The 13125-nt window shown below is 58.1% G+C and overlaps 1 protein-coding gene across 2 annotated transcripts in view; it reads left to right on the top strand.

The window, feature by feature from the left end:
• CABLES1 (Cdk5 and Abl enzyme substrate 1) overlaps window positions 1-13125 on the top strand; it is a 108453-nt gene that overhangs the window by 86494 nt on the left and 8834 nt on the right. For both annotated transcript variants that reach the window (XM_051851355.2, XM_051851354.2), the window contains 3 exons: window positions 1954-2050; window positions 3242-3398; window positions 4456-4559. In XM_051851355.2, coding sequence (XP_051707315.1) covers window positions 1954-2050; window positions 3242-3398; window positions 4456-4559 — 358 coding nt within the window. The remainder of the gene's footprint in view (window positions 1-1953; window positions 2051-3241; window positions 3399-4455; window positions 4560-13125) is intronic.

The following is a 13125-nucleotide window of genomic DNA, read 5'->3' as shown; positions in this document are numbered from 1 at the left end:
TTGAAGCAGATAAATCTTTTTTTTTTTTTTTTTTTTTTTGGACAGGCAGAATGGACAGTCAGAGAGACAGAGAGAAAGGTCTTCCTTTGCCATTGGTTCACCCTCCAATGGCCGCCGCGGCCGACGCATCGTGCTGATCCGAAGGCAGGAGCCAGGTGCTTCTCCTGGTCTCCCATGGGGTGCAGGGCCCAAGGACTCGGGCCATCCTCCACTGCACTCCCTGGCCACAGCAGAGAGCTGGCCTGGAAGAGGGGCAACCGGGACAGAATCCGGCGCCCCGACCGGGACTAGAACCCGGTGTGCCAGTACCGCAAGGCGGAGGATTAGCCTATTGAGCCGCAGCGCTGGCCATAAATAAATCTTTTAAAAAATAGCAGGATTACTTTACATTATTGAGAGTCAAAGAACCAAAAACCCACCTCTAACTTCCAGCTTGGAAGCCAGGAGGGTTGACGGCTTGCTGTGCCTCTGCGAGACTTTGCTGGCTCTAAAAGGGACTCCAGAGACGTTCTGAGGCTGGCAGCGCAGCAGCCACCCTAGGAGGTGACTTGAAAAAGGCCGCACTTCGTAGTACAGAGGTCCTGGGTATGTGTTTTAAAAATGGTCACTCATCAGCCTGGGATCAGGGAGCCAGTTCCTCCAAGGAAGGCCCAGAGACTGGGACCCTGCTCAGCACACAAAGTCGGGGAGCCCCGGGCCCTCCTCTGTGGTTAGGGGCGGCCTCCTCCTCTCTCTCCCCTCCACTCAGCTCACTCCCTTCTTTTCATCCAATCACTTTGCCTTTAGATTTGATCTGTTCTTGCACCGGCTGTTGGAGAGGACCCTCGATGCAGGCTGCCCAGCAAGGATGCTGTGGGCTGAGGGGATCTACTGAGAAGCACTGTGTCCAGCGCAGAGACGGGAGCTGAACACGGCCTCTCCCCCAGAGTAGCTGCGAGCCCAGATCCCATGATTCCAAAAATCCCATGTCTGGGATCCAATGTCTGGGGCGGGGAGCTGGGCTGCAGTTTGGCCCCCATCCTCCCCTACCTCTGGTGATTGGGATAGGCAGCCGCGTCAGGGAACTCCTGCAAGGGAGGGGAGCTGCGGGCATGCTATGGCACCCGGCTCCTCCGAGGCAGTGTGATGTGCCCGCAGGAAGCCTGGCTACGTAAAGCACAGCAGCCCGCACCCCACGTGACTGTGGCGAGCTGGGCCTCGGGCTCCTCTGCCAAGCAGAGCGACCACGGTAGCACCGGTCCCAGGGGTCAGCCAGGCAGCTTTAAGAACCCAGCAGCTGGAGCTCCAGGGTCGTTTCTGAGAGCTCAGGACCTCGCTGGGCAGGAAGGGATGCCTGACACCCCCTGGCTTCTGAGCCTGGCCTTCTGTCCGCTTGGGTTTCATGTAAGTGTCCGGGGGTGAAACAGGAAGTGCCCAGAGCATCACTGGCAAGGTCAAAGGGCCGCCCCGTCCGCCGGGGCCACCTGCTCGTTGTGTCGGTCCGCGTGTCCTCACTGCAGTACTGCCAAGGAGCTTCTTGGGAAGGTGATGTTTGCTTCTGCTCACGGTTCAGGGTCTCAGTTCAGGGTCTGGCACGTTGTGGTGGGTGCAGAGGAGCAAGCACGTGGCGATCCAGCGAGCAGAGAAAGAGCTTAGGCTGAACTTGAGAACTCAAGCAATAATCAACTTACACATCAACCACCCTCCAAGGACACGCACACCCCCAGTGACCTAAGCACCTCCCACCAGACGCATCTCTCAGATGCCACACTTGGCTCAAGTGTTCACTCTTAATCCATCAGCCATGAACATTAAGGCATCAGAGTTTAAACATCTGTGAGTTTTGGGGAGACACGTCCTGCCGTGCCCATGACAGCCATCTCCATCAGTGTGACTGCGGTGTCTCGCGCTGTGAACATCGTGGCTCCTTGGGGTACACACAAAAGCATTTTTCCTTTGGCCTGTCCTCCCCAGGGACTTGAAGCTGGATGGAGGGAAGCCATCAGCAGGTGCCATGAGCTTGAAAGAGATCATTGGTCTTGAAGGTGTGGAGCTGGGTGCTGATGGGAAGGTAAGGCTGCCTGGCTTCCGGCCCCCAGCCCCCGGCTCTGTGCCGATACCATGTGAGGGGGCCAAGTCTGGAGCAGGTTCCTGGGTGAGGGCTGATGCCTGCCCCAGCTTCCCCCATGTGTGCACGGAAATCCACCAGGCTAGGGATTCCAGAGCAGCAAGGGGGGCGTTCCCAGGGTCTGACGGGTATTTCCGTGCCAGCTGATTGAGCAACACTTGGAAGTCTGGCACCCAGGCCTGCACCGGTGTTGCAGGAGCGGGTGGTGGGGTTGAGCGTCCATTTACCGACGCTATCAGAGAGCAGCTGTCTGGCTGCTGGAAGGTGCTTTGGCTTCCCGTGGTCCGGAAAAGCCGAGAGTCCCTCAGCCCGATGCGTGACCACCAAGCAACAGGGCTGTCACCTTCCTCTCATCACCCATGCAGTGAGCCACTAGGCTGACATCTGAGGTAGGGCAAGGTTGAAAGATGAACTTGACTTTTCTTAGTGCTGGGCCAGGAAGTCCTCATACACCCTCTCCAGGCCTGTTCTGGCAATGATAGAAGCATTTCCTGGTGCACTTGGCTTGCGAATGAGGCTGCTGGGGTGACAGATGACTCTCTTCGCCGCCGCCCCCAGAGCAGCCAGCCAGTCACCCCAGGGTCTAAGCGACGCCATCTCTGATATAGGTGGAGGTCGGAGGTGGGGAAGGCGTTGGAGGCCCCTCCCCCATGCAGGTGTAAGGGAATGCACTGTTCAGTCTTCATTCCCAAGGGCTAAGTATCCTAGGCCCGAGGGGTTGGAGTTGAGCGTTCCCTTGCAGCCTCTGCCAGAGGCCCCACCCTTATCAGAGACTCCGTGGCGTGGCCTGGTGTGTTCAGGAATTCTGCGCTTGGCAGATGATAAAAAGCAGTTCCACGGTGCCTCGCGTGCTGCCCAGCACCCCGGCAGGCTCGATGTAGCACCGCGTCTCAAGCACGTGGTATTTCTGCCACGTCACAGGGAGAGTTGCGTCAAGAGGGACCAATGAAAACAACGCACAGCCTCAGATTAGTTCAGGTTAGCACAGAGAAGAAAAGTAGCTTCATTTTTCAGATCGTGTAGATTTAGAATGGAGAAAGCAGACCTGTCCTTGGGGTGGCGAGCAGGGCTTAGAGTGCCAACCAGCCGTTGCCTGGCAGTAATCCCCATCCTGTTTTTATCTCCGCCTTTTAGACTGTTTCTTATACCCAATTTCTGTTACCCACAAATGCCTTCGGGGCCCGGAGAAATACCATAGACTCCGCCTCCTCCTTCTCCCAGTTCCGTAACCTGAGCCACCGCAGCCTCTCCCTAGGCCGGGCAAGCAGCACCCAGGGGAGCCTCGACACAGGTAACCTCTGCCCTGCTGGTCTGGGTAGCTTGTGGCGGGAAAGTGCCCCGGTTTGCAGCGTGGACTGGGGCTCCCTGTGTGCAGACTGGGGGACAGACAGGTGCACACAGAGAGTGAGCTCCTCCGGCAGGTGACACAGCTTTGAGGGAAGCCCTGATCCTGGGCTGGGCGGGCCCTGCCAGGCCACGGGCGACCGTCTCCCTGGTCAGAGGCCTCAGCGGCCCAGGCCCTGGGTCTCTGCCTGGAGAAGCACCAAGGCCCTGTGCACCATGCAGAGACAGTGGCTGCTCTTCCACTTTCCTCAGCCACTCCTGCTCCTCTCCGTGTTCCCTCAGTGCTATCCCACATTTGCAGAATGCATTCTTGGTTTGTTTGGTTTTTTTAATCATTGGTCCCTGAAGTGAGGAATCAGCTGTGAGACCTTCCTTGGAAAGTCCTATGGAAGTGGGGGAGCCAAGCCAGCTGCTGAAGGAAGACTTGGGCACCTCCAGCAGTGCCACTGCAAGCCTTTGTACAAATTGGCACAAGGGAGAAAGCCGTGGTGCAAAGCCGTGTCTCCTCTCGGGGAAGTCCCCCTGGGGGCTGTAGCAAGCCCTGTCCCCGTGTTCAGCCACCTCTGGTCAGGGACAGCCCCGTGCCTTGTGGCCGCCCTGGTTTGTGCTCACGCAGACCCAAGATCCTGCCCAGAAACCTTTGCACCAAGTAGCGCTTCTCAGATGGCCGGGATGGAGGCTGGAGGCTCATTGATGTGCAAGTTCAACAAAGGAGCGTTTGCAGGCCGCGTTCTGTGTCTGCAAAGTGCTGGCTGCGCGCAGGGTCTCCTGGGTCAGGGAAATGAACTCATCGTTTTCTAAAATGGAAAATATGTCAGAACGGTAAGAATGTGGTGAGCGCTCTTGCGGGGGGACACACCTCAGTGGCACGCAGAGCGCCACTGGTCAGAGCCAGCCACCTGATGTTAGGCTGAGCGCCTCTCCTCATTCTCACCGTGCCTCTCCCAGCCGCCTCTCTTTGGAGGGCCCCGGCCCCTAATTATCGTTTTGCGTATGATCTTCAGGTAGTGACCTGGGAGACTTTATGGACTATGACCCAAATCTCTTGGATGACCCCCAGTGGCCTTGTGGCAAGCACAAGCGAGTTCTGATCTTTCCTTCGTACATGGTGAGTAGCGGCGGGCGGGTGCTGGGTTTGCTTGCGCCTGGGCCACCCTGGAGTAGCTTGGAGCGGGCTTGCTTGTGTCAGTAGGCGGGGGCTGGGGCTGCTTTGGAGACTGGGGGACTTCCTGGCGGAGCTCCCCAGTGTGACTGCTCATGGAAACATGGTTGCCTGCCCTGTGTCCAAAGGCCGGGTAGCCAGTGTTGGTGAAGCCCACTGACTCGGGTCCGGGGACCCTCCCCTGAAGGGCAGTGATGAGCTTATACATCCACAGACCCCGCTGGGGGACCACCAGGCCCATCCCTGGGAGCCCCGAGTTCAAGTCCAGCTCTATCTGGAGCTGGTCACAGGCCTCCACGTGTGCTCCGAGCAAACGTTTGGCACCGGACTTGGGGATGACAGAATTATCTCTTGGGAAAGTAAAAGTAGGACACCGTGGGTGTCCACTGCAGAGCCTTTCCTCGCTGTTTTTATTTCGCGGACTCCTCATGTTTTTCCCTTTGTGTCATTTTGGGCTCCGCTGCTAGCTGACCACCATTCCCCAGCACCGAGGGCTGCCATTTCAGCTGACCACAGAGAGCCCTGTGGACGCTCGGGAGGGGAGCATGGTAGGGGGAACATGGTGGGGGAGGGAGACAGGCAGCGCCACACTTCCTGCCCGGTTGCCCCCATCTGCCCAGCCTGTGCTGTTCTCGGGAGCCCTCCCCTCCCCGGTGGCCGGGTGTGCCAGCCCCTTGTCCTTTCCTCTGCTCTTGTGTCTGCAGACGCCGGACTAGGAACCCACCCGAAGGGCACCCAGGTCCTTTCTTGCAGCTCCCGGCTGCTTGTCAGGGGAACACCAGGCAGGACTCCCCCTTGCTGGTTACTCTCTGCATAGGTCCCCTGGGGATTGGTTCAGAGGTCAGAGGTCAGCCTCACAGGCCACATGGCAGCAGAAGGAATTGCCAGGGGGCAGTGGGGTCCTCCTTCACCACACGTGTCCCCCAGCTCGTAACAGAGCAAAACCACCAGTGTTAATGGGTGCTTTGCCCACTCTGATCTGTTCATTTAGCACATAGTAGGTGTTCAGTAAATGGCCAGGCTCCTTGCTCCTCATGCTGATGTTAAAGAAAGAATAATGGAAAGGTTGTCACTAAGCATTTTTTAAAGATTTATTTTTTGTTTGTTTGAAAGGCAGAGTTAGAGAGGGAGGGGGAGACGAGAGAGAAATCTCTCTGCTGGTTCACTCCCCAGATGGCTATACTGGCTGCAGCTGGTCCAGACCAAAGTCAGGAGCCAGGAGTTTCCTCCAGGTTGGGCAGGGCCCAAGCACGTGGGCCATTCTCTGCTGCTGTCCCATTTGCATTAGCAGAGAGCTAGATTGAAACTGGAGCAGCTGGGAATCGAACTGGCACCCATATGAGATGCCAGTACTGCAGGCAGTGGCTTTACCCACTATGCCACAGCGCCGGCCCTACCACAAATCGATTTTTATGCTTTATTTACTAAGGAACTGAGGAAGGTTTTCATGGTTAACAGGAAATGAGGCCTGAGGCTAGACCTCCTGGCTCAAGGCTCCTTTTGTCTAGCCTGGTCATCTCTGAATCCCACACCCCTCAGAAGTCAGCAGAACTGCTGACCTGGGGGCGGGGCATAAAAATGGTGAATAGATTTCTGGGGAACCGGGGGAACCAGAAGGTGTGTGCTGTTACTTGTGATTGACATGGGTGTGGCTCTTCTGTGGGCGTGCTGTGTGTGGTCATGACATTGTCCTGCCCTTGGACGGGCGTGGTGTCAGATCCAAGTTTCTGTCCCTTGAAGTGAACGCAGGCACCGTGAGCTTTGACTTTTTGGGCCGCAGTGCCTGTGCGTGTGCAGCTGCGCCTGCTTGGACAGCGCGCGCTGTAGCACACTTGCCCAGTCAGCACACGCATCCTGCCCACCTCCTTCCCTGCTCCCAAGGGGATCGCGTCTCCTGTGGCCACCCTAGTCCCCCAGCCCTGCAGCCAGTGTTTCCTGTGGTAGTCTGTTCTAGAGAATGACATGGCTCATGAACCCCATTTCCCCGGCAGCCCTGCGTCTCCTGTTCTGGCCACAGAACGCCGTACTTTGATACAATGTGGGAAATCCACTTTTTCCTGTTAGTGGGTGGTTGACCGTGCACTGCGTGTTGCAGAGAGCCTCAGCCTGCTTCCTGGAGGCCTCCCTCCTGGAAGCAGGTGTGGCTCACAGGGCATTTCTTGCATATTTGCCTTGAAACTTGTGGTCTCGAGGGCCAGGCTTTTCATTTTTGCTCACTTGCTTCATTTTCCTGTGTTGGGTAACAGGTACAGAATTTGTACATTCAGCAAGGCTTGGTTGCAGCCCTACTGTGTGCCGGGCTGGGTGCTTCCTTATTAGGTGGAGAACTAAGCAATCACATTCTCCACTCCCCTTGTCCTTAGAGTAAGGGGGAGGTCAGGCAACAAACAGGGAGCCCTTTAAATCACTGTGGTCCTGGGAAAGTGGCAGGAGGTGTGGGGGGGCGGAGGGGGGTTCTGGGGGAAGGGGGGTTCTAATGGCCGGAGGAACTGGCATTGAAGGTGAGGTTATGGAGTGAGAAGTGGCTCTCTGGAGTGTGAGAGAGGCTGAGTTATGTGTAAAACTGCCTTTCACTCGACACAGGCACACAACAGGCAGGGACAGGGATGGCTCGGGGAGTGGTGACCCTGACAAACCCAGCCCCGGGGTACACGAGCTGCACCGGTAGTTGGTAGTCAGCCTCCAAGAGCTACAGGTTTATTCGAGCCAAGTTGTCAAAGGCCTTCTTTAAAAGGCCCCGGGCACCTATGACCCCCGGGAGGGCGTGGGGAGCTGCACCTGGGACAGAGCCAGCTTGGGTCAGCACATTCCCCGGCCGTTGCTGGCAGGGCGCCAAGCCCCATCCCTGTGAAGCCAGGCTACGTGCCTCGGGAGCAGTCCTGCAGGTCACAGCCTGGCTCTGTTCGCAACCCCAGCCGCTGAGGCCCACTTCCTGGGGTCCTGCTGTCGCCTCCTGTCTGCCTCAAGCCCCCCAGGCAGTCCAGGTTAGGCCCAGCTGGGCCACAGGGCTGACATCGTGGGAGCTGGTGTGCAGTGTGTTGGGGGCGGGGTGGATTGCAGGTTTGAGGTGTCTCGGAGGCCTCTGCTAAGCCACGTAGCCCTGAGAGCGCCGAGCGAATCCTTCCACCCTTCAGATCCCGCTGCAGCCCGGGGACGTGGGATTGCTGCCACCCGTGCACCTGTTAACAATTCCCCGTGTGATGCAGGTGGTACACGTCAGTCCCCTGGGCAAGCTTCCTCTGGCAGTGGCCCAGCTGTTCCGGCTTCTGTCCGGGAACCTCCTGTAAATGGCATCCATGGGCGGGGATTCTTGGTTTTTCTTTGCCCCACTGCTGCTTTTGCACAGTGAGCCTCTGTGAGAGCGGCCAGCAGCCGTATCTGTGAGCCGCTGGGTGTTTGCTGGGTGCTGTTGGATGTCCCCGGTTTATTTCTCTGGTCGGGGCTGGCCCAGGGTGGGGACATTGCAGGTCCTGCTGCCCTGAGTGTTCTCGCCGTTGCTTTGTGGGCATGTGTTTTCCTTTTTCGGGGTAAATTCCTAGAAGTGAGACTTCTAGGTCCTAGAGCCAGAGGTATTAACCAGCCAGACCAGCATCCATGTTTGTTCCAAGTGCAGTGTGAAAAGGCCACTCACTGCTGCCATTCGGACCTGCCGGCCAGCTGGAAACTTCCAGAAGGGCTCCCTTTTAAAACTGACTTCGTTTCCTACTCACCTTTGGCGGTTTTAAGCTGCAGGCCGCACCCACTCCTGACCCATGTGAGATGCTGAACTCAGACAAAATTCCCAGGGTGGGCTCACAAACCACATCACCTCTGCCCCACAAGGCTTGGTCTCCAGGTGTCTAAAAGGTGGCCCTGGAGCCTGGCAGGCAGGAGGCCCCGAGTTGGAGCTGCCACCGCGGCTCCTGATGCGTGCGAGCACCGCTCCGCTGCAGGCTGCTGATGTATCGTCCGAGCCAGGCTACACTCTCCCGCGGCCGTGTTCTCTTCTTTCTTGCTTTCCCCTTTATGGGTGTGGGGAGCAGTTAGGAGAAAATAAGCGAGAGAGCTGAGATAGTGCCAACAGAATCAACGTAACCTGAACGGATTCCTGGGCCAGGAGGAAACTCTCACTGCCAGCATCCTCCATGGCGTCCGCTGCATCCTCCATCCTCGGGAGATCATCTCAGGGACTGATCTGCATGATAAAGCACCTGCTCTTTCATTTGCTTTAATATCAAAAGCTAAGTCCTCAGAGAGAAAGGCCACCTCCCACCCGTGCTTCGCCCCAGAGTCCTGGGACTGTGGCTTAGAACTGAATTTCCAGGACGCTGTGAGATGCTGGCAGCGGGAAGTAGATGACTCACCATAGGGAGGGGACTGAGCTGTGCCCGCAGTGGGTTAGACAGGTGGATCTTAGACTAACATACGTACCTCTGTCTTAGAACATGCGTGTGTATATACACACATGTCTGAAAGGCTTGGGCACTCACCTGCCCACAGGGTGGGTTTGTCACCACAGCTTGCACCCCTGGCTTCTCCCCTGCAGGACCCCTCCCAGGGCCCTGAGGTTTGCAGGTGGCTGGAGTGCATTCGGTTCTCTTTGAGTAATGCCGAGTTAACCACACAATTGCTAGGCCTTCCCTGAACTGGAAGGATGCACCTGCAGGTGGACAGGCCTACAGCTTTAGGTGTAAGTGTGAGTGTTCAAATAAAAGGCCTTAGAGTGTTGGGTTTGTTTTTTTTTTTTTTCCTTTTGGTAACAGCATTATTAGCTATAATTCACCTGCCATACAACTCACCTCTTTAAGGTTTGAGTGATTTTTAGTATTTTCCCAAAGCTAGGCTGCCAATACCACACCAACTCAGAACATTTTCATCACGCTCAGAAGGTCCCTGCCCTCCGGCTACCCCCTTCGCCCCTCACCACCTCACCCTGGCGACTCGCTGGCTTTCTCTCTGGGTTTGCTTCTCCTGGATGCTCTTTATCAATGAAGTCAGACCATAGGTGGGCTTTGGGTCTGGCTGCTTCTGGGTAGCATGATCCATTCACGGCTTATCCCTGTAATAACGTGTTAGTATTGAGCGTGGCGTTCTACCCAAGAAGGCACAGCCTCTGCTGCCCTCCCTGTGCCAGAGTTTGGGCAGTCACTTCGTGATTTCTGAACATGGCATTCTGGGCCCCACTCTTAGTTCGTGCTCAGTGGCTGCTGTTTAAGAAGCGTTTGTTTAAAAATACCCCCGATACTCTGCGGCTGTGTGTGGACCCGGGGCCCACTCACCCAGTGCCCCATCAAGGGGGTGGTGACGCTTCTCCAGCAGGTCCGTGGCACCCAGGAAATATTCGACAGGTACCTTTGCACACCCAGTAAATCCATGTGGTGCCGTGAACCTGAGGCTATGAACACCTTTCCTTTGTTGCTCTCCATTTGCAAACCTTTGCATTTCAGCGAGGGAAATTGAAGAGCCACTCCCCTAAAAGGGGAAGAGACAGTCCAGGATTAGGGATCTGGAATTCCACGGGTAGTAACGGCAGCAAACGCAGCTCCCGGCTACATAGGCCCCTGCTCGTTCTCACTGTGTGCTTGTGATTGACTGGCCTCTAGGGGGAGGGGTGAAACACGTGCCACAGCTGCAGTGCCCAGCTGTTGCTGCTTAGACAGATTTAGTGCAAGGCCAAGCTCTGCGAAGTCCCTGAGCAGGCAGAGCGTCTGCTTCCCCAGTGCCCAGCTGAGCCAGCAACGCCGATGCACGCCGCACGAGTGCAGCCACGCAGCCTGGCACTGCTGCAGCCGTGGCTGCTGGCGCTGGGAGGAGCTGCCCAGACCCAGCCTTGCACCTTCTTCCCTTTCACAAGCGTGCCGTGGAAACCAAGGCGTGGGGAGGCTACGCACCCACCTCAGGTCTCCAGCCAGCTCCAGGGACAGGAGTAGCCCCAGGCTGGCCCTGGCTCCCTAGGAAAGCATCTGCCTGTGGGGGTGCAGGATGGGGGAGAGCTCCTAGGCCCAGAGAACAGCTGCAGCAGCTGCAGTGAGCTCACAGCATTCCGAGCTGCCAGTAAGCGATCCTGGCCAGGGGAGTGGGGGGCGGAGGAGGCCCGAGCTCTGCGCCTCTCTGCCATTGGCTCCGTGAGGATCAGAGCAGCACAGCCTGTGGCCTCTGAGCCCCCCTCCCCGTGCTGTGCACTAGGAGCGCTGTTGGGGTGCATGTACCCCGCCCTCTCCTGTTGTCCCCCATTCCTGAGAGGCCTCCACGGCACCCTAGCTGCTGCCATGGGCTGGGCTGGGCCCCAAACTCAATTCCACAGAAGCCCCGTTTCTCCACTGGGTCAGGCCATATTTGTATATAAAGCAGGGGTGTCCGGGTGTCGCCTCTGCCCCACACTTGGGTAGGCTGTTCCAGCCAGGCAGCGAAGCTGTGGTCAGGTCATCTCCTCCTCCCATCTCAGACGAGATCGGGCGCGTTCAGGTTGGTATGGCCGTATCTCCTCCCATCTCAGAAGGGACTCGTGGGCACCCGCTCCCCAGCCTTCCCAACTCTAATTCCTATCTCAGCTCGGCAGGCTCCTCTCTCACCCGTGTCCCTCTGCACAGGCTGTGTCTGGACAGGCCCCTCCTCCCTGCTGTCCTGCCATCCTGCCCCCTGTGCAGCTGGACAGAGAGCCTGGTGCCAGTCACCTCTCACCCCAGCAGCGTCCAGGCCGTGGGTGTCACCCGTCCGGGAGCCCAGCCCTGCCGCGGGCCGTGAGGGGCCCTTCAGCTGGTGAATTGCACGGCCTGGAATCAGAAGGCATTGAATGCCACAGTCGCTCAGACTGTCCCAGACCAGCAAGCGGCCCACCACCTGTTTAATCAGCACTTGTGCTTATGGTAACGTGCGCTGACAAAACCCGGGCGTGGCGTTTCTGTAACTCACTGGGTTCGATGAGCAGCTGGGCTCAGACAAGCACAGGTGCCACGTCAAGTTCATTCTCAGACCAGAAAGAACACGTGCCTGGGGCCCGCTGTCTCGGTCTCCCAGTACCGCCCCCTCCACCCACAGCCACCACAGTAGAGGACACTGGCTTTTCAGTGTGGCTGAGAGGCCCAGCCGCTGAGGGTCCTCACGTGGCGCCCCCACCCCCAGACAGAGCTGTGCCGAGGAATCATGGCCCACTGTTCTCCAGAGGGACAGTGAGGCCTGGCGTCCGCTCTGGCACCTGCTGGAGGGGTGGCCCTGGGCTCGGGGGTCTGTCCACTACTGAGTCGGGCCTGTGCTAGGCAGCGTGTGCACACGGCCCCACACGGGAGCCAGCTGTAGCTCCGAGTGCTGCCCACACCTGACTGTCCCGACTGCAGCTCTCCTGCCCCTCCGCCGTCAGCACAAAGCAGACGATGGGCAGCGAATGCTTTTACAGTTTGCACGGAGCTGCTCAAACACGGTGTGGCCAAGCCAGGATTTAAACCCAGGGGTCTGGCTCCTCCCCTCTGAGCCCCAGCTCAGAGACGCAGACTGGAGCAAGGCGGGCGAGCCGAGCGAGCTGCTGCTGCCAGGGGAGGAAGAAATGCGGAAAGTCCTCCCACAGCCCCGGGCTGCTGCTGTGTGCAGGGCAGGGTGGGACCTGCCTGGGAGGTGGTGAGGGCCTTGAGGTCCAGGGGCTCTGCATCCAGCCTCGGGGCACAGAGCCGGCGGCACCATGGGGAGCAAGCCGCTGCGATGGGCAGGTCTGCGTCCCCAGAACACAGCAAAGTTCTGATCCCTGCCAGGGCGGCAGGCCGAGCTGAGCCGTCGGCACGCCGGGTCATTCGAGGCTTGGGGCATCGGCCACTCTTCCCTCCCCTCCTCTCCAAGTGAGGGTGCAGGATGGTAGCGGCAAGTGAGGTGGGCGAAAGTCAGGTGTTTGTGCATCCCTTAGTGCTGGCTCCTGTGAGATAAAAGGATTTGTTGCAGGGTAGGTCCTGATTGCTTGGTGAATTATCAAGGAGACTGGCTCGCGGCTCACACTTGAGATTTCAGGAGAGAGCCTCAAGCCACGCTGCTGAGCCCGGCCTCTCCCGGCCCAGGCTCTGCCTCCTGCGGCTGCGGCTCCCACCAGCTTCAGGACACCACAGCGGGGACCTGCCGCTGCTCCTGCTGTGGTCCCCACCTCAAAGTGGACACCCTGAGGCTGGTGACTGGATCACAAGACTCTGGCCCTGTGCCAGCCTGGCTGCTCGTGGCAGAGGAAGAGCAGAATTGTATTTGAATCGCAGCTGCAACGGAGTGTGGAATAGGAGCCGTGAGATTCCCACCTCTGTATGGCTCGGGGCCCCAGGAGGAGGATGGATGCCCGAATCATAGAGTTTAAGGAGGGCACGTCAAGGCAGAGCCCCCTGGCGGCCATGGGGCTTAGGGGACAGTTCTGTGGAAGTGGCCTGTGAGCCCAGCGGGGGGGCCCATGGTAGCCAGGCATGGAGACTGTGATTGGCACACTCAGCCTGGTCAGAGGTTCAGTGACTGGCCGTGCTGCCCACCTTGCTGGGGCCACCAGCCCAGCTCTTTGCATGGCCAGCTGCTG

Source organism: Oryctolagus cuniculus, chromosome 10, assembly GCF_964237555.1.
Source record: "Oryctolagus cuniculus chromosome 10, mOryCun1.1, whole genome shotgun sequence".
Taxonomy (NCBI): Eukaryota; Metazoa; Chordata; class Mammalia; order Lagomorpha; family Leporidae; genus Oryctolagus; species Oryctolagus cuniculus.
Note: the sequence above shows the minus strand (reverse complement) of the source record. Positions and strands in the feature narration are given on the sequence as shown.